Raw genomic sequence first — 24,471 nt, 5'->3', positions numbered from 1 at the left:
ACTGCCCTGCAAGTATCAGCTAAGGTATCATTCTCAAGTCTTTGGAACGGGACTTAAACCAATGTGCTTCAAATTTGGAGACAAGAGTGGTACCAACAGAGCCGCCGTTGGCACCTAATAACTCAGCATACTGAGAATCTGAGTGTTGGGTTCATACAAAAATAGGATATTAAGTGAAGGTACTGTACATCCCAGTCCCCTACAATGGAGGAGGCCTTCAGTCCTCTCAGATTTGCTCAGAGACAATAGGATGCCAGAGTGGGGCATTACTCTGTGTGAGTCACTCCATTCACTAAATCACCCTGCTTAAGAGTAATTCAACTTTGTGATCTCCAGCAAGACCCATAAATCCATCACCTGGATTCATTTCTGGGCACAGCACCTCAAAAAGGATGTATTGGCTTCTGAGTGTGTCTGGCATAGATTCAACACAACCACATTAGGGCAAAATAGGTTAAATTATGAGAACAGGATGCATTGACAAAGCTTGTATTCCCTTGAGTGTGGAAGGCTAAGGAGTGATCTAATTCAGGTGTTTGAGGCGACTAAAGGATCTGATAGACATAAGCTATTTCCTCTGGTAGAATGGCCCAAATCAAGGGGACATCTTAAAACTAAAGAGCAGAGAGTCACAGGTTTTCAGGAAGCAGTTCTTCAAAACTAGGGGTAGTGGAAATCTGGAACTCTTCCCCAAGAATTTTAAGGCCGTGATCACTGGACAATTTAAAAATTGAGATTGATAGATGTTGTGAGTTACAGACCTGAATTCCATAATCGAATCTCTCCGTCATTACAAAAATGGCTCCAGGAAGTGTAGGAAGTCCAGGCTGGAAGTCCCGCCCCTGAAGACAGCATCTACCATTTCCACAGGGGGTAATGAGGGTGGGTTCCAAACTGCACATACATGGTTCAAGGAGGCAGCTGTCCATACAAGAAAGCAGCTGTCTCTAGCCATATCTGATTCTCATCAGCTAGGAGTGGCACACACGATGCGTGCAGATTAGACCAGGCAGGAACTGGTATAAATTTTGTGGAGTTCATCGGATAGCTCAGGTACACTTTTGGAGAGGTAAGGTACCCTCTTGAACATGGGGGAAGTAATTTGCCCTCAACGGGAGGTAAGGTGCCATTTGGGAGAGGTAAGGTGCCTTTTGGGATTGTTAACTATAGACATACATGTTTGTAAAGAATGCATAGATTCACTGGAACCATCAAGCTCATTGAAACTGTCAAGGGAGCTGTCAAAAGGGGCGGTCAAGCTGTCACAGCATTTAAAACACCTGCCCTTTAAATATTTGGGGGAAAATTATGCAGTGTTTTAAAAAATCAGTGCTTGCTATTTCACACTGTTTTCAAAAGCCTGACTGCCATCAAATAAACTTAGTGCTGTATGACTGATGTCAAAAGCTTCCATTATCACAGTGGGGTGCCTCTCGATTCATAGTCTGATTGACAAGCCCCAATTGGTTGTAGACTTTTTGGAGCGGGCCTATGAACTGCAATATTAAAAAAAAGTGCTAGAAAAACTCAACAGGTCTAGCAGCATCTATTGGGAGAGAAAGAGTTAACATTTCAAGGTCAATATTATTCTAAGTCAATTCATTGCTGATCCTTACCAAGGTAATCCTGGGCCTTAATGTCTGCACCATTTTCAATCAGGAACTGAACAATCTCTTTATTCCCAACACAAGCAGCAAAAGACAACACGTGTTCACCTAAAACAAAGTGACAACAACTCAACAAACCGGAGACAAGTAAACCAACTCAATGTTAATGAAGCAGAATGTGTCTGAGCAAGACAGTATTGACAGTCACTGATACAGAAATAATCCAAGTGAATGAAGGACAGTTGGTCCAGCAATTCCTATCCCTATCATACTCTGAACTGTCCCAGCTACATTCTGAACACCACAAATGCAGTTTGTCTCTGTGACCTTGCCTGTGACACAGGAGGACAGTCTTAACAGGGATCTTGGGTTCATGTCGCACTATCTGTAAACCCCATGACTTGCCTGGGTTTGCAAAACCTCACTTACTGTACTGTCTGGAGACAATACACATCTCTTTAACCTGTGCCTAATGCTCTTTCCACTCACATTGTCGGCATCTTTAAGACTTGAATAGCAGGTTAGTTGTAAAGATTCACATTCTAATCAGTAATCTGTAAACTGTCTGTGCTTTATATGCTCTGTCTGATGCCAGAACTCTCCATTCACCTGACGAAGGGAGAAACCCCGAAAGCTTCTGAGTTTACTATCAAATAAATCGGTTGGACTTAAACCTGGTGTTGTCAGACTTCTTACTGTGTTTACCCCAGTCCAACGCCGGCATCTCCACACCTTGCCTCCTGCCAGCAAGGAGACATCTAACTCAACGTAGCCGGACTCAGAATAAGTTAAAATTGATTAGAAGTATTTGGAACCAGCTGGAACTCAATAAAGCAAAGATAAAAACAGGATGGGGGAGTCACAATTACACAGTGGTTAGCACTGCTGCCTCACAGCAGGTTCAATTCCAGCCTTGGGTCACTGTCTATTTCCCCGTAACCCAATGCAGGTTAATGCATGGGGTTATGGGGATAGGGCCTGGGTGGGATTGTTATCAGTGCAGACTCGATGAGCCTCCTCGTCCACTGTACAGATTTTATGATCAATTAATGCATATTGCTCTGGCCAATTAGCCTATTTCTCTGCTATATACTCTCTTGATCCAGAGTAGGTTACCCTGCACAGGGAAACTGGGTACCACTTATTTGATCCAATCAGCACTTGTGATAGCAATGACTTCTGCTGGTATATCTGGTTTGTTTGCACATTCTCTTTGTGTCTGCATGGGTTTCCTCTGGGTGCTCTGGTTTTCTCCCAATGTCCATACAATGCTATGGACTGTGGAAATAGGGTTAGAATAGATAGGTGCTTGATGGCTGGTGCAACCACAATGGGTCAAAGGGCCTCCTTCTGTGCTGTGACCATGAAATCATTGTCAATTGTTGTAAACCCCATCTGATTCACTAATGGCTTCTGGGGAAGGGAATCTGCTGTCCTTAGCCGGTCTGGCCTACATGTGACTCCAGACCCACAGCAATGTAATTGCCCTCTGAAATGGCCTCACAAGCCACTCAGTTGTAACATTAGCACAGTGGTTAGCACTGCTGCCTCACAGCGCCAGAGGCCTGGGTTCAATTCCAGCAAAAAGTCTGACAACACCAGGTTTTAGTCCAACCTATTTATTTGATAATATACTCACAAGCTTTCGAGGGACACCCTCTTCGTCAGGTGAATGGAGAGTTCTGGCCTCAGACAGAGCATATAAAGCACAGACAGTTTAGAGATTACTGATTAGAATGCGAATCCTTACACCTAACCTGCTGTTCGAGACCTGAAGTGGCTGATAATGTGAGTGGAAGGAGCACTGATCACAGTTTAAAGAGATGTGTATTGTCTCCAGACAGTACAGTAAGTGAGGTTTTGCAAACCCAGGCAAGTCACGGGGGTTACAGATAGTGCGACATGAACCCAAGATCCCTGTTGAGACCGTCCTCATGTGTGCGGAACTTGGCTATCAGTCTCTGTTCAGCGACTCTGCGCTGTCGTGTGTCATGAAGGCCGCCTTGGAGAATGCTTACCCGAAGGTCAGAGGCTGAATGCCCGTGACCACTGAAGTGTTCGCCAACAGGAAGGGAACAGTCTTGCCTGGTGACTGTCGAGCGATGTTCATTCATCCGTTGTCGTAGCGTCTGCATGGTCTCCCCAGTGTACCATGCTTCGGGACATCCTTTCTTGCAACGTATCAGGTAGACAATGTTGGCCGAGTTGCAAGAGTATTTACCATGTACCTGGTGGACGGTATTCTCACGTGTGATGATGGTGTGATGACAGTCACCAGGCAAGCCCACAGACAATCTCACAATGCTCCACTTCTCCAGTTTCCACCCTAAACATGTTAAAGAAGCTATTCCCTATGGACAAGCCCTCCGTATACACAGGATTTGCTCAGATGAGGAGGATCGTGACAGACACCTCCAGACCCTGAAAGATGCCCTCATAAGAACAGGATATGGTGCTCGACTCATAGATCGGCAGTTCCGATGCGCCACAGCGAAAAACCGCACCGATCTCCTCAGAAGGCAAACACAGGACACAGTGGACAGAGTACCCTTCGTCGTCCAGTACTTCCCCGGAGCAGAGAAGCTACGACATCTTCTCCGGAGTCTTCAACATATCATTGATGAAGACGAACATCTCGCCAGGGCTATCCCCACACCCCCACTTCTTGCTTTCAGACAACCACACAACCTCAAACAGACCATTATTCGCAGCAAACTACCCAGCCCTCAGGAGAACAGTGACCACAATACCACACAACCCTGCCACAGCAACCTCTGCAAGACATGCCGGATCATCGACATGGATACCATCATCACACGTGAGAATACCGTCCACCAGGTACATGGTAAATACTCTTGCAACTCGGCCAACATTGTCTACCTGATACGTTGCAAGAAAGGATGTCCCGAAGCATGGTACATTGGGGAGACCATGCAGACGCTACGACAACGGATGAATGAACATCGCTCGACAGTCACCAGGCAAGACTGTTCCCTTCCTGTTGGCGAACACTTCAGTGGTCACGGGCATTCAGCCTCTGACCTGCGGGTAAGCATTCTCCAAGGCGGCCTTCATGACACACGACAGCGCAGAGTCGCTGAACAGAGACTGATAGCCAAGTTCCGCACACATGAGGACAGTCTCAACAGGGATCTTGGGTTCATGTCGCACTATCTGTAACCCCCGTGACTTGCCTGGGTTTGCAAAACCTCACTTACTGTACTGTCTGGAGACAATACACATCTCTTTAAACTGTGATCAGTGCTCCTTCCACTCACATTATCAGCCACTTCAGGTCTTGAACAGCAGGTTAGGTGTAAGGATTCGCATTCTAATCAGTAATCTCTAAACTGTCTGTGCTTTATATGCTCTGTCTGAGGCCAGAACTCTCCATTCACCTGACGAAGAGGGTGTCCCTCGAAAGCTTGTGAGTATATTATCAAATAAATAGGTTGGACTAAAACCTGGTGTTGTCAGACTTTTTACTGTGTTTACGCCAGTCCAACGCCGGCATACCCACATCATCAATTCCAGCCTCAGGTCACTGTCTGTGTGGAGTTTGCATGTTTTCCCCGTATCTGTGTGGGTTTCCTCCAGGTGCTCCGGTTTCCTCCAACACTCCATGGTTGATTGGCCATGCTACATTGCCCTTAGTGTGTTCAGGGGCTAGCAGGTTAACGCATGGGGTTATGGGGATAGGGCCTGGGTGGCATTGTTATCGGTGCAAGCTCAATGGGCCTAATGGCCTCCTGCTCCACTGTAATGATTTTATGATCAATTAGTGCACATTGCTCTGGCTAATTAGCCTATTTCTCTGCTATATATTCTCTTGATCCAGGATAGGTTAGCCTGCACAGGGCTAATATGTACCACTTATTTGATCCAATCCCAGGTCTCAAATCCTTATACTTGGTTCGAAACAATGTCTGTCTCTCTAGAATTATATTGTTAAATCTCTGAGACTGTTCAGCACTCGTGGTAGTAATGACTTCCGCTGGTGTATCTGGTCTGGCTCCTGAACAAATGGAACATTTACTGTCTCTCTTTTCCTGCTTCAAGGAATGTCACGGCGATTCCTTACTAAGACATGTGATTAGAAGTGAAGACAAATACACTTAGATGTTTGGGCCGCAATAAATGGTCAACCGTGGGAGGCAAGTTCGGGAAATGTGGCTTTGACAGGGAATGATTCTTCTTCCAAAGGAAAAATACAGACAAGGGGACAAAGTCATAAACCAATTAAAATACCCTAAAGAGTCTCCCCAGAAGATCAAAGTGGTGTTTAAAAAGTCTTTGGGAAATTGGGTCATGGGGAAGTAAAGAAAGATCCGGGGAAATTAGGATCATAGAATCTCTACAGTGCAGAAAGAGGCCATTCGGCCCATTGAGTCTGCATCGACCACAATCCCACCCAGGCCCTATCCCCGTAACCCTACATATTTACCCTGCTAATCCCCCTGACAATAAGAGGCAATTTAGCATGGCCAACCCACCTAATCCGCACATCTTTGGAGTGTGGGAAGAAACCAGAGCACCCAGAAGAAACCCATGCAGACACGGGGAGAATGTGCAAATTCCACATAGACAGTGATCCAAGGCTGGCATTGAACCTGGGCCCCTGGTGCAGTGAGGCAGCAGTGCTAACCATTCTACCACCGTGGCTCAAGAAGACACAGATCACAAAATGGTGGAGTAAACCAGGCAGTGTACCCTTTATCTCCCATTCACATGAAGGACCTCAAACAGATTGAATAGTTCATGATGAGGTACATTCAGAGGTTCTCTGTTATTTAAGATGTCTAGCTGGGTTACTGAAAGGTGATGTGAGGCAGGGAGGATGATTGGACATTCAGAACATGTTATGATGAAGACTTACCATAATAAATTATGTTGTTTTCATTTCTCCTGAAGAAGACCCCAGTTGCACGTGGTGATACCAAATCAGCTCCCCGGTTTACCAGCTCTTTAATCAAATCAAAATTGTCGTTCGCTACAGCAATGTGCAGGGCCGTTTGACCTACGCAACAAAATGATATGTGCTCAATTTCAATCAATCTGTAACATTCTCCTGTCCCAAACCCTATTCCCCATACACCACCGTACCCCACACCCTATACACAACTGTACCCCCCTTCCCCATACACTACTGTACCCCCCTTCCCCATACACTACCGTACCCCCCTTCCCCATACACCACCGTACCCCACACCCTATACACAACTGTAACCCACACCCCATACACTACTGTACCCCACACCCCATACACCACCATACCCCACACCCTATACACAACCGTATCCCCCCTTCCCCATACACCACCATACCCCACACCCTATACACCACCGTACCCCACACCCTATACACAACTGTACCCCCCTTCCCCATACACTACCGTACCCCACATCCCATACACTACCGTACCCCACATCCCATACACTACCGTACCCCACACCCCATACACCACCGTACCCCACACCCTATACACAACTGTACCCCCCTCCCCATACACTACCGTACCCCACATCCCATACACTACCGTACCCCACACCCCATACACCACCGTACCCCACACCCTATACACAACTGTACCCCCCTTCCCCATACACTACTGTACCCCACACCCCCTACACTACTGTACCCCCCTTCCCCATACACTACCGTACCCCACATCCCATACACTACCGTACCCCACACCCCATACACCACCGTACCCCACACCCTATACACAACCGTATCCCCCTTCCCCATACACTACCGTACCCCACACCCTATACACAACTGTACCCCAATCCCCATACACAACTGTACCCCCCTCCCCATACACTACCGTACCCCACACCCCATACACCACCGTACCCCACACCCTATACACAACTGTACCCCCCTTCCCCATACACTACCGTACCCCACACCTCATACACTGCTGTACCCCAATCCCCATACACTGCCATACCCCACACCCCATACACTACCGTACCCCACACCCCATACACAACCATACACCCCCTCCCCATACACTACTGTACCCCACACCCCTACACTACCGCACCCCACACCCGATACACTGCTGTACCCCAATCCCTATACACTACCGCACCCCCCTCCCCATACACTGCCATGCCCCACATCCCATGCACTACCGTACCTCACACCCCATACACTACTGTACCCCACATCCCATGCACTACCATACCCCACACCCCATACACTACCATACCCCACACCCCATACACTACCATATCCCACACCCCATACATTACTGTACCCAGCTCCCCATATACTACCATACCCCACAGCCCATACACTACTGTACCCAATCCCTATACACTATTGCACCCCACTCCCTATACACAACTGTATCCCACTTCCATACATTACTGTACCCCATTCCCATTCTCTATTGCATCCCATTCCCCACTCACTGCCCATCCCCCACTGCTCACTGATTTTCTATCTCTCATTTCTAGATGACTATTTGACACTACATCTCAATCCACTGTGTCAGCCAACTTTTCAACCTTACATAGAAACATAGAAAAACTACAGCACAATACAGGCCCTTCGCCCCACAAAGTTGTGCCAAACATGTCCCTACCTTAGAGATTACTAGGCTTACCTATAACCCTCTATCTTACTAAGTTCCATGTACTTATCCAAAAGTCTCTTAAAAGACCCTGTTGAATCCGCCTCCACCACCACTGCTGGCAACCAATTCCACACACCCACCACCCTCTGAGTGAAAAACTTACTCCTGACATCTCCTCTGTGTCTACTCCCCAGCAACCTAAACTTGTGTCCTCCTGTGGCAACCATTTCAGCCCTGGGAGAAAGCCTCTGAGAATCCTCTCATCATCTTATACAGCTCTATCAAGTCACCCCTCATCCTTCGTTTCTCCAAGGAGAACAGACCGAGCTTTGTCATCCTATTTGACCTGCCAAAATGAATCACCGCATACTTAGCTGAATTGAAGTCCATCTGCCACTTCTCCGCCCAGTCTTGCATTCTATCTATGTCTCGCTGCAACTTCTGACATCCCTCCACGCTATCCACAACACCTCCAACCTTTGTGTCATCAGCAAACTTACCAAACCATCCCTCCACTTCCTCATCCAGGTCATATATAAAAATCACACAGGGTAAGGGTCCCACAACAGATCCCTGGGGCACTCCACTGGTGACTGACCTCCATGCAGAATATGGCCCATCTATAACCACTCTTTGCCTTCTGTGGGCAAGCCAGTTCTGGATCCAAAAAGCAATGTCCCCTTGGATCCCATGCCCCCTCACTTTCTCAATAAGCCTTGCATGGGGCACTTTATCAAATGCCTTGGTGAAGTCCATATATACTACATCTACTGTTCTTCCTTCGTCAATGTGTTTAGTCACATCTTCAAAAAATTCAACCAGGCTCATAAGGCATGTTCTGCCTTTGACAAAGCCATGCTGACTATTCTTAATCACACTATACCTCTCCAAATGTTCATAAATCTGCCTCTCGGGATCTCCTCCATCAACTTACATAAGAACATAAGAAATAGGAGCAGGAGTAGGCCATCCAGCCCTTCGAGCCTGCCCCGCCATTCAATAAGATCATGGCTGACCTGTCGTGTCTCAGTTCCACATTCCCGCCCTCTCCCCATAACCCTTAATCCCCTCGCTTATCAAAAACCCATCAACCCGCGTCTTAAAAATATTTAGCGAGGCAGCCTCCACCACTTCAACGGGCAGAGAATTCCAGAGATTCACCACCCTTTGAGTGAAGAAGTTCCTCCTCAACTCCGTTCTAAACCGCCCCCCCTTTATCTTGAGGCTGTGCCCCCTAGTCCTACTGTCCTTTCTGAGCGGGAAGAGCCTCTCCACCTCTATCCTATCCGTCCCATTCATCATCTTATACGTCTCAATGAGATCTCCCCTCATTCTTCTAAACTCTAACGAGTACAAGCCTAGTTTATTCAGTTTATACCAACCACTGAGGTTAGACTCACTGGTCTATAATTCCCAAGGCTATCTCTACTCCCTTTCCTGAATAAAGGAATAACATCAGCGATCCTCCAATTCTCCGCTGATGACGCAAAGATCATTGCCAGAGACTTAGCAATCTCCACCCTCGCCTCCCACAGTAGCCTGGGGTACATCCCATCCAGTCCCGGTGACTTATCTAACTTGATGCCTTTCAGAAGCTCCAACACATCCTCTTTCTTAATATCTACATGCTCAAGCTTTTCAGTCCGCTACAAGTCTGCACTACAACCACCAAGATCCTTTTCCACAGTGAATACTGAAGTAAAGTACTCATTAAGTACCTCTGCTATTTCTTCCAGTTCCATACAAACTTTTCCACCGTCACACTTGATAGGTCCTATTCTTTCACGTCTTATCCTCTAGCTCTTCACATACGTGTAGAATGCCTTGGGGTTCTCCTTAATCCTGCCTGCCAAGGCCTTCTCATGACCCCTTCTGGGTCTCCTAATTTCCTTCTTAAGATCCTTCCTATTAGCCATTTACTATTCTAGATCTCTAACATTACCTAGCTCTCTGAATCTTTTGTAAGCTTTTATTTTCTTCTTGACTAGGTTTACCACAGCCTTTGTACACCACGGTTCCTGTAACGTACCATAACTTCCCTGTCTCATTGGAATGTTGCTATGTAGAACTCCAGACAAATATTCCCTGAAAATTTGCCACATTTCTTCCGTACATTCCCCTGAGAAAACCTCTTTCCAATTTAAGCCTCCAATTTCCTGCCTGATAGTCTCATAATTTCCCTTACTCCAATTAAACACTTTTCTAACTTGTCTGATCCTATCCCTCTCCAATGCTATTGTAAAGGAGATAGAATTATGATCACTATCTCCAAAATGCTCTCCCACTGAGAGATCTGACACCTGACATGTTTCCCAATACCAAATCAAGTACAGCCTCTCCTCTTATAGGCTTATCCGCATACTGTGTCAAGAAACCCTCCTGAACACACCTAACAAACTCCTCCGCATCTAAACCTCTTACCCTAGGGAGATTCCAATCAATATTTGGGAAATTAAAATCTCCCATCACGACAACTCTTATTATTACACCTTTCCAGGATCTGCTTCCCAATCTGCTCCTCAACATCCCTGTTACTATTGGGTGGCCTACAGAAAACACCCAGTAAAGTTGTTGACCCCTTCCTGTTCCTAACCTCCACCCACAGAGATGCCTTAGACAATCCCTGGCGTCCATCTTTTCTGCAGTTGTGACACTATCCCTGATCAACAGTGCCACTCCCTCACCTCTTTGGCCTCCCTCCCTGTCCCTTCTGAAACAGTTGAAACCCAGCACTTGAAGTAACCAGTCCTGTCCTTGAGTCATCCAAGTCTCTGTAATGGCCACCACATCACATTTCCAAGTAGTGATCCACGCTCTAAGCTCATCCACTTTGTTCACAACACTCCTTAAGTTAAAATAGACACGTCTCAAATCTTACCTATCCGTGTTTTTTAATCCCACCTACCCTACCGTATATCTCAGCTGCTCCCCATTACCGGCTAACAAGAAAGAAAAAAAATGAATGAATTTGTGAAGACTACCTTCGTACAGCTCAGACGTAGCCGGTACATTGACAAGATCTGGCACTTTTTCAAGGAGCACGGTTGCAACCTCACAATTACCGTACAATACCGCGATGTGCAATGCCGTCTCACCCATCACTCCTATCAGGAAATAAAGCAGCGGCAATCACACTGAACACCGAGGTTTACATTCAGCTCACATTCCAGGAATGTCCTGGAATCTTTGGAAATTAAAGATTGATCTCTTGGACGTTGCTGAAAGTTCAAAATCACTGGTGGCATTAAAACAATTCTCTCTTTGTCTTCTTTAAACACTTTAGTATTTTAGCTGTTGAAATATTGGAGATTGGGAAAAGGGCTGTTGGGTGGGGAGGAGAGCTATGGTTCAGCAATCGTCTGAAGAATCCTCCTTGAACATGTCCAACCAGAGTTGGCAACCCTGTTTCAAACATTGCTCATCCCACAGTGCTGTATCGCAATCAGTGCGACACTCCCAACCCCTACATCAAACATGGTTATCAGTCATTCACCAAGAGTGCGCAATGAGTATTAAGCTGTAATTAATGAGGCTTATCATGTGGTATGGTGGCCCTCAAGGTCATTTGATTATTGTCCATAATAAATCACAGTGAATCATTTGCAACATTAGCTGCAATAAACAAACCACTGCTCCCAGTGTAGGGCAAGGAGTTCACCACTACACAATTACAGCCTGCATTTATATACTGTTTTTAAGATGGTAAAATGGCCTGAGGCTGCTCCAAATAACTTTTATCAGACAAAAAGAAATTGGAGGAGATGTTAGAGCAGCTTATCAAAAGATTGTTCAAAGCAGTAGATTTTAGGGAGTGCTTAAGAGAGAAGAGAAAGTGGACAGGTTTCGGGAGTGAGGGAGAGAGTGGAAAGGTTTAGGGAGAGAGAATGAGTGGACATGTTTAGGGAGAGAAGGAGAAAATGGAAAGGCTTAGGAAGAGAATGAACAGGTTTAGGGGGAAAGTAGACAGGTTTAGAGAGAAAAAGAGAGTGGACAGGTTTCGGGAGAGAATAAGAGAGCAGAAAGGTTTAGGGGGTATTCAAAAGCTGAAGGATTGAAGATAGAGCCAGCAATATGGTTGAGTCTGTGACCTAAAGTCCTGTCCAATGACAGGGGTCTTGTAGAGTAATTCTCAATTCCATAATCCTTGGCGAATGGAGTATGGAGGGCTCAATAACTCTTCAAGAGATGGGTTAATGGTGGGATTGTTTACATGACTGGGTAGCTAATTAAATTATTTGAGAGCTTAATTAGAAGTGGGGAGGCAGTGGTCTAGTGGTATTGTCACTGGACTAGTGATCCAGAGATCCAGGATAATGTTCTGGGGACCTGGGTTTGCATCTCACCACGACCAATGATATCTGGTTCACTAATACCCTTTAGGAAAGGAAATCTGTCGTCCTTACCTGGTCTGGCCTACATGTGACTCCAGAGCCACAGCAATGTGGTTGACTCTTAAAGCCAGTCAGTTCAAGGGTAATTAGAAATGGATAACAAATGCTGGCCCAGTCAGAAATGCCCAAACCTCTGAATAAATATAAAATATACACCCAATGCCACCTGGATGTTCCAGCTGGTATACTTGTTACCTATTGAGCCATGAGGCTGGTATTGAACAGATGGCAGCTTCCCAGTGGCAGTCCGGCAGCCTTAGGAATCGGACCTTGCATTCAATAGCATTGCATTTATAAACAACTGTAACCCTGACAGTGCCCATTATCATGGAGGGCTTTCCCCCTCTTGTCTGTTGGCCCCAAATGTTTGGGCCCTCATTATATTCTCCATGTGTGAGAACTGACCATGAATGGGGGCTCTCTCCTACCTCCCTATACACTTCAGCAGAGCCATCCCCGAGCAGGGACTGGAAATCTTTCGGTGCTGGATGGCCTCCTATTGGTCCTCCAGACTTGAGAGTGGCCTGCTGTCCTTAATTGGACAGGGCTACCAGAGGCAGCCACATAATTGGCTACCTCCACCCTGATAGAATGTAACCAGTGACAACTTTGTATTGGATCTAATGTGACCAATGGGAACAAGATGTAAGGGTCAGCTGACCTAGTAAAAAATGGAACCGCAATTACAGAGTGATGTAATTGTCAGCTGATCTGCTGATTCACTATAAATAAGGAACTACGTAGAATTGAGGGGAACTTGGAGTGGCCCAGGACAAGGCCCCAGGTTTGTGGTAATAATGGGTTTTTTGGGTTAAACCCTTTCTTTGATTTATAAATTGGAGTAAGTTTTGTTGTATTTCATTAGCTGCATTTTGAAGAGTTCCTTCTGAAGAAACACTCCCAAACCACCTTTGGGGTCTCATTGCCAACATTCCTGGATTTTCCATTCCGCATCCCTCATCCCAACAGGATAAAGGAACAAATTTCCCTCCCAGAGAGAATGTTGTCTCGTCGGAAGAGCTAAAGGCCATCAATATAAGATAGTCACTAAGAAATCAAATGAGAGTGGAGAAGAAAGTTCTTTACCCAGAGTGTGCTGAGATTGACTGTCAGTGGAAGTGGTTGAGGCAAATAATTTTGATGCATTTAAGAGGAAACTAGCAGATGAGAGAGAAAGGATTAGAGAGTGGAGAGGAATAGTCAGGTTTAGGGAGAGAATGGAGGAGGCTCAGGTGGAACATAAATGCCAGCATCAACTGGTTGGGCCAAATGGCCTGTTTATGCAGTGTTTATCATATGTAACAGTCTTAGAACGAAGTGAAAGTGTCAACCCATTCATTCCTTTTCTCAAAATGAAATGTATGCCCTCACCTTTTTCAAAGGGATTGATGGAGGGAGAGGCGAGGAGTTTCTTGATGGCATTGACATCATTTGATCTTGCCGCTATAAACAGAGGTGTTTCCATGATTCTGTAGGGTGAGAGGTCAGAGTGAGGGCATTGAAGGCAAAGATGAAGAGTGATATTGATTGTCACACCAACCTGGATGAGGCTAACTCGATCGGGAGCCATATTGTTTTCCAGGCTTGTCACCTTTTTGTAGGACCAGGAAACTGTCCTCCCATAGAATCACAGCAAGAGGCCAATCAGCCCATTGTGCCTGTGCTATCCAATTAGTTCCACTCCCCCACTCTTTCCCCACTGCCCTGTCAATGTATCCTTTTCGAATTAATTCTTCAATTTTCTTTTGAAACTGACTTTTGGATCCGCACTTTCATGAGCAGCACGTTCTGAACAGTAAGAGTTTGCTGCATGAGGAAAAATGTCTTCTCCTCCTGGTTCTTTGGCAGACACATGAAGAAGTTTCACTCCTGAAATTCAGAGAATGAGTACAGCAGGTCACAGGCTGAGAATGCTACAACTCACAAAACCTTATTGAACCTAATCTCAATTCTATACAAATGTGACAACGTATTTTGCTTATCCATGTCCACGAGGTTGACTGTGTCTTGTCGGCAGCCTCAGGTTATGAGAATCAAAAGGGACCAGTGACAAAGTGCAGTATCTTCACCACATCCCAATGCCAGGATAGATACAGTTGAAAACTGACTGTAACTCAGTCCTACAGGCAGTGAACTCAGTAAATACACTGCTGAATGAGTCATCAGAAGTGTGCTGTGTTAGCTGATCTGAACTGGGCTTTTGGCTAAGATCAAGCATAGGATCAAGCCCATGATCACAGAAACATAGAAAATAGAAGCGGAAGTAGGCCATTCAGCCATTTGTGCTTCTGCTACCATTCATTTTGATCATGACTGATCATCAAATTCAATATCCTGACGCCACCTTCCCCCCCATATCCTTTTAGCCCCTAGAGCTATATCTAATTTCTTCTTCAACTCAGACCTTTTGGTCTTAACTGCTTTCTGTGATAGTGAATTCCAGATTCACCATCCTCTGGGTGAAGAAATTTCTGTCTTCACCTCAGTCCTAAAAGGTTTATCGTTTATCCTCAAACTATAACCCTGACCCCCTAGTTCTGGACTCGCCCCACCAGTGGGAACATTCTTTTTGAATTCACCCTGTCTAAACCTGTTAGAAGTTTGTAGTTTCAATGAGATCCCGTCTCACTCTTCTAAACTCACAATCCTAACCGACTTAGACTCTCCTCAATAACAGACCAGCCATCCCAGGAATCAGCCTGGTAAACCTTTGCTGCACTCCCTCTATAGCAAGGACATCCTTCCTCAGGTAAGGACACCAAAATACAAAATACTCCAGGTGTGGCCTCGCCAACATCTTATACAATTGCAGGTGTAATGCCTGCTCTTGTCAGCTTGGATCTTGGAGCAGCATGGTGGCACAGTGATTAGCACTGCTGCCTTACAGTGCCAGGGATCCAGGTTTGATTCCTGGCTTGGGTCAGTGTCTGTGCGGAGTTTGCACATTCTCCCCGTGTCCGTGGGGGTTTCCTCCGGGTGCTCCGGTTTCCTCCGGGTGCTCCAGTTTCCTCCCACAGTCCGAAAGATGTGCTGATTAGGGTGCATTCTCCCTCAGTGTACCTTAACAGGTGCCGAGTATGGCAATTAGGGGGTTTTCACAGTAACATCATTGTAGTGTTAATGTAAGCCTACTTGTGACACTAATAAATAAACTTTAAACTGTATGTTTCCCTTGTGGGGACCATGAATTGAATTCAGTTAGAATTTGAATTGTTTTTTGGAGAATCAAAGAGATGGATTAAGGGCTCGCCCAGTTACTCTGCGCATTGGCTTTGTAACTCTGAGAAAGGAATAAAATTTTAAAAATCTGAACTGAGCAGTAAAAGAGATACTCCAAAATGGTGTCAGCCCTCAGACTAGAGATAGCAGCATAAACTGACAGTAAATATTAACATGGAAAGACAGATAGTTATACAGAGAGACAGGAATAGATAGTAAATCGAAACACCGATGGAAAAAAGTCTTATTTCTGGATGGATGGAAAGAGATACATGTGTAGAGACAGGTTCATCAGTAATTACATCCATAGAGAGAGACACATAAAGACAATGAAAAGATAAACAGAAACAAAGTTACAAGAAACATAACTGGTCAATAAATACAAACGATAGATAAATTAGTAGGTTGTTATGTATACCTGAGCAGGTATGGGTAGATAGAAACAGATCATGGAATCATACAGTGCAGAAGGAGGCCATTTGGCCCATCAAGTCTGAACCGACCACAATGCGACCCAGGCCCTATCCCTATAATCCCATGTATTTACCCCAGCTGGTCCCCCGATACTAAGGGTTTTGTTTGAAATGCCATTAAATTGAAGCTAGGTGGAAAATGAAATGTACCACTTTCCAAATGTTCTGCCATTCCCACCCATCCCCGTCTCCCCACCCACCCCCCCAAACTCCACACACACACACACACACACACACACACACACACACACACACACACACACACACACACACACACACACACACACACACACACACAGTACATTTGCTCCATATTGTGACCCAGGCCCTAAGGGAATGGATTCCTGCCCGTGTCACTGTCTTCATTCCAATGTCTTGTTTGTAAAATTCGGTTTAAAATAAGAACTCAGGTCATGAAATCGATGTGACAGGCAGTGGAAATTGAAAAAAGATTTGCGCTCATGGACAGCTTTTCACAACCTCAGCACATCCCAAGGTGCTTCACAGCAACAGTCATTTTGTAATGCAGTCACTGTTGTAATGTAGGAAACATGGCAGTTAATCTGTGCACAGCAAGATCCCACAAACACTCAGACTTTATTTTACTGCTGTAGACACAGTCCCCAGGCTGATTTCCAAGCTATCATTTATTTGGCATTTACACAATGCCTTTCACAATTTCAGGGCATTGCAAAGCGTTTAGGCTTAGGAACGAAGAAAGGCAACACCTGAAGGTCTCTGTTGAGAATGCAACACTCTTATCAAACAAGCATTCATCAGATGCAAGTTCAGGCAGTAAGTGCTGTGAGACCATTGAACACTAGGCATCACAGCTTCTCACTCACTCACTCACTCAGTGCCTAGTCACGTCCCTCTTCCAGCAGGTTTACCAATTGCTGTGGCTCACCTGAGCCCAGGACAGTCCCCCCCCTCCAGTGGCCTCCTCCATGGAGGAGGCTTTGCCTTGCAGACACCGGGCCCTCTGCCTCACCTCTTGTGCTGCAAGATGTAAAGCTCATCGATTCTCTCCTGCTGCGCGATCCTGGGCTGGAGTTTCAATGACAGCTCGTTGACACAGTGGGAGACGGACCATCGACCACTGCCCAGCAGAAATCCCATCATCCTTCGCTCGCTGCCTCCAGCTCTCGCTTTCTGTGCCCAGGACAATCGGAATCAGAGCGGAGAACTCCCGCTATTCCCCAAATCTTCCCGAATGTCACCTCAGGTTGCTGAGAATTTACTGCGAATCTGCTGCTGCTCTGAGCCCACATGCACTCAGCTTGTGTTCTGCACTCAACACACTTCCTGACTTAACCCTCTACTGCCTGTCCAGCTATTTCTTCCTAAAAACAAATAAAACAAAGAGCCTTTCCCACGCTCCCCCCCCCCTACAACCCCACAGTGCATGAGCCCAGGAGTGGAGGCAGGTCCAAGAGTCAGGATGTGGGGACACCTTTACCCTTCCTGTGCTCAAGTGGGGGGGGGGGGGGGGGGGGGGGTTTGTGAGTGCAGCCCCTTTAATGAAAGGTCGTCGGTGACACAACGGCTGACTTGAGGTGGTCACTCCTACTGAGGGCGTTGTCACGGCAGCCAGGAGAGGTTTGTTTCTCCCTTCGCTTGGCAAGCTGCAAAGTGATTGATTGGCAGGAGAATAAGGGAGAAGTGTAGAGCTCAGAGAATTTGCTGGAAAACTGCAGATTGGGAGATTGTAGGGACTCTTGACGGCAAACAACAAACATTCAGCGCTGATGGATGGTCTCACTTCTGTGAGCAATATTTTGGTGAGAACGTCAAACTCGCCAGCACAGGGAGTCATCGAGGAAAACAGGATAGATGTGTTTAAGGGGAAGCTAGATAAGGACATGAGAATGGAATGGAAGGATACACAGAGGGTATTGGATGAGGAGAGGTGGGAGGAGGATTTTTGTGGGGCGTACGCACGGACAGAATGACCTGTTTCTGTGCTGTAAATTCCATGTAATCTAACATCACAGCTAACCTGCACCCACCACCCCATCCCCCCAACCCCACACCCCGCCCCCTCCACCACCCCACTTGAAGTTGCTGAGTCCCACCAGGACATCTGCTCCAAGGACCTTAGCAACCCCCTCGCCCCAGGACCTAACCTAGTAGCTTGGCTACCTAGCCTAGTTTGCCACAGTCAGCCTCCCAGGTCCAGTCGGCAATGGTGCACCCCCAATATATGATAGATTTTGTGAGCAGGTGTACCACAAGAGATGCGGAGATGGTGTCATTGTGGTAATATCACTGGGCTAATATCCAGAGGCCCAGGCTCTGGGGACGTGGACTCAAATCCCACTACAGCAGCTGGTGGAATTTAAATTGAATTAATAAATCTGGAAATGAAAGCTGGTTTCAGTAATGATGATCATGACAAATACCATTGATTGTTGGATGACGAAAGCCAGCTAGCTCAGTTCATCCTGTGATGATACTCTGCCATTAAGGACTGTATTTTAATCATGTTTTTCTGCAAAATGTTTTAGCAGTCCCTGGGATTTTGTCGGCACTGTGTTGTCTGTAGCCAGTGTCCTTTATTGATACTGAAGCAGTACAGATGACATCATGGTTGTTTTAATCTGAACTAATGCAGTGTTCTGTAGTTTCAGTGTTCCCTTGGGATTGCTGTGTAGAGCTTGATTGGGGATAATTGATAGGTCAGGTCATGTAGCTAGAGACAGCTACTTTTCCTAGAGCATTCCAGTTTTGTTTCCAGAAGCTGACTGATGCTGAAAGAGACAATGGTGTTTCTCCCCCTATGTGGAGTTGCTGATTCTGTCTTATGGGTGGCTATTTTTGGAAGATGCCAAAGACTGGATTTACCTCTCTGAGGTTTTACCATTTGGAAGATATATCCTTCTCTGAAAACTGCTGTCGGGATCTCTGTCCAGAAGTGTTAAAAAGTAGGAAATCCAGCATCACGTGAGCATACTTGTTTTTGTGCTAATTAATGCCGAAGAAGGTTGTGCAATGGTGGGATATTGCTTTACACTGGATCAACAGAGATAGCTGTTAGGAGTTATACTGTGTCATGTTTAAATCTTGTAATTGGTAAAAATTATGCTAATTCTTTTTGTTATATTTTAACTGAATTCTTAAATAAACTTTGTTTGATCAAAGCTTCCTAGTGGATCACTTGAATCATACCTGGACTGAAACACCTTCTGCTCATTAATGCCAAAATCAAATGTAAAACTTAAGTGTCTAGATTAACTTCACAAAACACCTTGGAATTTCTGGCCTGGGTCTTAACAAGCTCATTCATCCAGAATGACATAGGAATTTATTTATTCAGAACAGATTAGGCCATTCGACCCCTCAACCCTGCTCTGCCACTTGAAAACATTGCCAGCATTATACAGTGACAAGAACTCAAAAATATTTAATTGGCTATAAAATGATCTGGAACATTGAGAAAGGCACTGTATAAATATAGGCTTTGTCTTAGACCAGCAAGCAGTAGGCAGTGTGACTGTAGCAATGGTGAAAAAGGAAGCCCAATGCTGGTTCTCTGTGATAATTAATCACGGAGCAATCAACTGATGTTAGAAAAATGGTTGCAAAGACATCACCACATTTACAAAACAATTCAACTCTGCAGCCAACCTTCCCCAGCTCCCTTTCTGACCTTCCCACAACCCCTGCCAACAATTTCCCTGAACCCCCTCCAATCTCACCCGTCAACCAATCTTGTAGCTCCCTCCTTAACCCTTTCCCACAACCTCTTCTAACTTCTGCCAACATGACCAACTTCCCAGCTACGTGGCAGTGGCACAGGTTAGCACTGCTGCCTCACAGCGCCAGAGACACTGGTTCAATTCCGGCCTCGGGCCACTATCTGTGTGGAGTTTGCACATTATCCCCGTGTCTGCGTGGGTTTCCTCCAGGTGCTCCAGTTTCCCCCCACACTCAAAGATATGTAGGTTAGGTTGATTGGCCATGCTGTATTTCCCCTGAGTGCCGGGAGATTAGCAGGGTAAATATGTGGAATTACGGGTAGGGCCTGGGTGGGATTATTGTCAGTGAGGCCCGATGGGCTGAACTGCCTCCTTCTGCACTGCAGGGATTTTATGAACTCCTCCAGTTTCCCTCTAACCTCCCCAACCCCTGCTCCAACTCTCTCTGATGTGGGTATGCCGGCGTTGGACTGGCGTAAACACAGTAAAAAGTCTGACAACACCAGGTTTTAATCCAACCGATTTATTTGATAGTAAACGCACAAGCTTTCGGGGTTAGTCCCTTCGTCAGGTGAATGGAGAGTTCTGGCCTCAGACAGAGCATATAAAGCACAGACTGTTTAGAGATTACTGAAAACTTGATGTCTGTGTCGATATGCGCAATCTTCTTGGAGATCCTCTCCACTTGGATCCGGCAGTTTGCAGTGTCGATAGTAGTCATGATGTGGGTATGCCGGTGTTGGACTGGCGTAAACACAGTAAAAAGTCTGACAACAGCTTGTGCGTTTACTATCAAATAAATCGGTTGGATTAAAACCTGGTGTTGTCAGACTTTTTACCAACTCTCTCTAGCAGCCCCTCCTAACAACCCCTCCAACCTTCACCCAATTCTGCCTCGAACATTCCCCTCTAACTGTCCTCTCCAAAACCCCTCTAACCTCACCACCAACATAAGAACATAAGAAATAGGAAATAGGAGCAGGAGTAGGCCATCTGGCCCTTCGAGCCTGCCCCGCCATTCAATAAGATCGTGGCTGATCTGTCGTGGCTCAGTTCCACATTCCCGCCCTCTCCCCATAACCCTTAATCCCCTCTCTTATCAAAAACCCATCAACCCGCTTCTTGAAAATATTTAGCGAGGCAGCCTCCACCACTTCAATGGGTAGAGAATTCTAGAGATTCACCACCCTTTGAGTGAAGAAGTTCCTCCTCAACTCCGTTCTAAAACGCCCCCCCTTTATCTTGAGGCTGTGCCCCCTAGTCCTACTGTCCTTTCTGAGCGGGAAGAGTCTCTCCACCTCTATCCTATCCATCCCATTCATCATCTTATACGTCTCAATGAGATCTCCCCTCATTCTTCTAAACTCCAACGAGTACAAGCCTAGTTTATTCAGCCTCTCCTCATAGTTCAACCCCCTCAACTCCGGTATCAGCCTAGTAAACCTCCTCTGCACTCCCTCCAAGGCCAAAATATCTTTGCGCAGGTGCGGCGCCCAAAACTGCACACAGTACTCCAGCTGCAGCCTCACCAATGCCCTATACAGCCGCAGCAAGACCTCCCCACTTTTATATTCAATCCCCTTCGCTATGAAGGCCAGCATCCCATTCGCCTTCCTGACCACCTGCTGCACTTGCAAGCTGGGTTTTTGCGACTCATGCACAAGGACCCCGAGGTCCCTCTGCACCGTCGCCTGCTGCAGTTTTTCGCCCCGTAAGTAATAGTCCTTCCTACCATTCTTCCTACCAAAGTGGACCACCTCACACTTGCCAACATTAAATTCCATTTGCCATTTCCTGGCCCATTCGCCCAGCCTATCTAGATCCTTCTGCAGACTCTCCACACCCTCCGCACAATTTGCCGTTCCCCCAATCTTGGTGTCATCCGCAAATTTCGACACCCTACACTCGGTTCCCTCCTCCAGATCATCTATATAAATGGTAAAAAGCTGAGGCCCCAGCACCGACCCCTGGGGCACTCCACTAGTCACCATCCGCCAATCCGAATAGCACCCGTTGACCCCCACTCTCTGCCTCCTATTTGACAACCAATCCTCTATCCACGCTAACACCCTACCCCCAACTCCAAGTCCCCTGACCTTCTGCAATAACCTCTTATGAGGTACTTTGTCAAACGCCTTCTGAAAATCCAGAAAGACCACATCCACCGGCTCTCCTCTATCCACCGCCCTAGACACATCCTCATAGAACTCCAGTAAATTTGTCAGACACGACTTCCCTTTAATGAAACCGTGCTGCGTCTGCTCTATCAAGCAATTGCCTTCAAGATGCCTTGCAATTTCCTCCTTAATGACGGATTCTAACATTTTACCTACCACAGACGTTAAACTAACCGGCCTATAATTCCCTGCCTTTTGCCTGGCACCCTTCTTAAACAACGGCGTAACATTAGCCGTTTTCCAATCTTCCGGCACTTCCCCGGAATCCAGCGACGTCTGGAAAATAACCACCAATGCATCCACTATAACCTCCGCCATGTCTTTCAGAACCCTCGGATGCATTCCATCCGGTCCTGGGGACTTGTCCACAATCAGCCCCTCCAGTCTGTCGAGCACCGCCTCTCTAGTAACAGTAATGTCATTAAGACCCTCCAGTCCTACCACCTTTCCATCGCTAACACCCGGCAAATTATTCACGTCCTCCTCCGTGAAGACAGAAACAAAAAAGTTATTCAATACCTTAGCCATATCCCCATCCCCTACCACTAGGTCCCCTTTCTCATCCTCTAAAGGACCAACGTTCACCCTAGCCAGCCTCTTCCTTTTTATATATTTATAAAACATGCCTCTAATAATCACAGCTCTGAACTCCCTCCAAACCCTCCTCTAAGCTACCTCATCCCACCTCCCCAGCATCCAATGAGTTGTAAAATAACAGTGATTTCACTGACCACTTTTCATGCAATAACTCTCAGCTGCTGTGTTTCTGACCTTGGAGCAGCTTTGTGGTTTTCTGCTGGGCTTTGTAAAAAGCTGCCTGACAGCCTGCCCTCTTGCCCCTTCTGGAAGATGCCAAAGGCTGGATTTACCTCTCTGAGGTTTTACTATTTGGAGGATATATCCTTATCTGAAAACTGCTGTCGGGATCTCTGTCCAGAAGTGTTAAAAAGCAGGAAATCCAGCATCACGTGAGCACCAGAAGAGATACACACTGGTTTTTAGTCAGACACTAACACTATCAAATTATGGGAAAATTTCACTACATGTGTGCAAGAACTTTAATTGTAGATGTTTTATCCTATGCCTCTACTCCACACTCCCTGCTCTTTCTACAGTTGGTTTATTTTTCCCTGTGTCCACATCAAGCCTTAACCAATCTAGCAAAGTGAGCTTCAATAGTAAACAGACTCACATAATCAAACACAAACAATTGAACATCACACTGCCAGATGGAATGGTTGAGATTAATATCACTGATTTACTTAAAGCAGGATTGGATAAGTGCAATCAGACAGACTGGAGGGGCTGATTGTGGACAAGTCCCCAGGACCGGATGGAATGCATCCGAGGGTTCTGAAAGAAATGGCGGAGGTTATAGTGGATGCCTTGGTGGTTATTTTCCAAACGTCGCTGGATTCCGGGGAAGTGCCGGATGATTGGAAAAAGGCTAATGTTACGCCGTTGTTTAAGAAGGGTGCCAGGCAAAAGGCGGGGAATTATAGGCCGGTTAGTTTAACGTCTGTGGTAGGTAAAATGTTAGAATCTGTCATTAAGGAGGAAATTGCAAGGCATCTTGAAGGGAATTGCTTGATAGAGCAGACGCAGCACGGTTTCATTAAAGGGAAGTCGTGTCTGACAAATTTACTGGAGTTCTATGAGGATGTGTCTAGGGCGGTGGATAGAGGAGAGCCGGTGGATGTGGTCTTTCTAGATTTTCAGAAGGCGTTTGACAAAGTGCCTCACAAGAGGTTATTGCTGAAGGTCGAGGGACATGGAGTTGGGGGTAGGGTGTTAGCGTGGATAGAGGATTGGTTGTCAAATAGGAGGCAGAGAGTGGGGGTCAACGGGTGCTATTCGGATTGGCAGATGGTGACTAGTGGAGTGCCCCAGGGGTCGGTGCTGGGGCCTCAGCTTTTTACCATTTATGTAGATGATCTGGAGGAGGGAACCGAGTGTAGAGTGTCGAAATTTGCTGATGACACCAAGATTGGAGGAACGGCAAATTGTGTGGAGGGTGTGGAGAGTCTGCAGAAGGATCTAGATAGGCTGGGCGAATGGGCCAGGAAATGGCAAATGGAATTTAATGTTGGCAAGTGTGAGGTGGTCTACTTTGGTAGGAAGAATGGTAGGAAGGACTATTACTTACGGGGCGAAAAACTGCAGCAGGCAACGGTGCAGAGGGACCTCGGGGTCCTTGTGCATGAGTCGCAAAAACCCAGCTTGCAGGTGCAGCAGGTGGTCAGGAAGGCGAATGGGATGCTGGCCTTCATAGCGAAGGGGATTGAATATAAAAGTAGGGAGGTCTTGCTGCGGCTGTATA

The 24,471-nt window shown here is 46.3% G+C and overlaps 1 protein-coding gene across 2 annotated transcripts in view; it reads right to left on the bottom strand.

The window, feature by feature from the left end:
- Nucleotides 1-17,583, bottom strand: part of LOC145356403 (transient receptor potential cation channel subfamily V member 6-like) — a 51,552-nt gene extending 33,969 nt beyond the window's left edge. For both annotated transcript variants that reach the window (XM_080209110.1, XM_080209111.1), the window contains exons 1-5: nucleotides 17,268-17,583; nucleotides 13,956-14,053; nucleotides 11,175-11,297; nucleotides 6,484-6,624; nucleotides 1,617-1,715 (exon numbers count right to left, since the gene is read on the bottom strand). In XM_080209110.1, coding sequence (XP_080065236.1) covers nucleotides 1,617-1,715; nucleotides 6,484-6,624; nucleotides 11,175-11,297; nucleotides 13,956-14,053; nucleotides 17,268-17,398 — 592 coding nt within the window. In that variant the 5' untranslated portion in view covers nucleotides 17,399-17,583. The remainder of the gene's footprint in view (nucleotides 1-1,616; nucleotides 1,716-6,483; nucleotides 6,625-11,174; nucleotides 11,298-13,955; nucleotides 14,054-17,267) is intronic.
- Between the last annotated feature and the right edge of the window lie 6,888 nt (nucleotides 17,584-24,471).

The sequence above is a fragment of the Carcharhinus amblyrhynchos genome, chromosome 21, assembly GCF_965287045.1.
Source record: "Carcharhinus amblyrhynchos chromosome 21, sCarAmb.v2.hapA, whole genome shotgun sequence".
In the NCBI taxonomy this organism is placed as follows: domain Eukaryota; kingdom Metazoa; phylum Chordata; class Chondrichthyes; order Carcharhiniformes; family Carcharhinidae; genus Carcharhinus; species Carcharhinus amblyrhynchos.
Note: the sequence above shows the minus strand (reverse complement) of the source record. Positions and strands in the feature narration are given on the sequence as shown.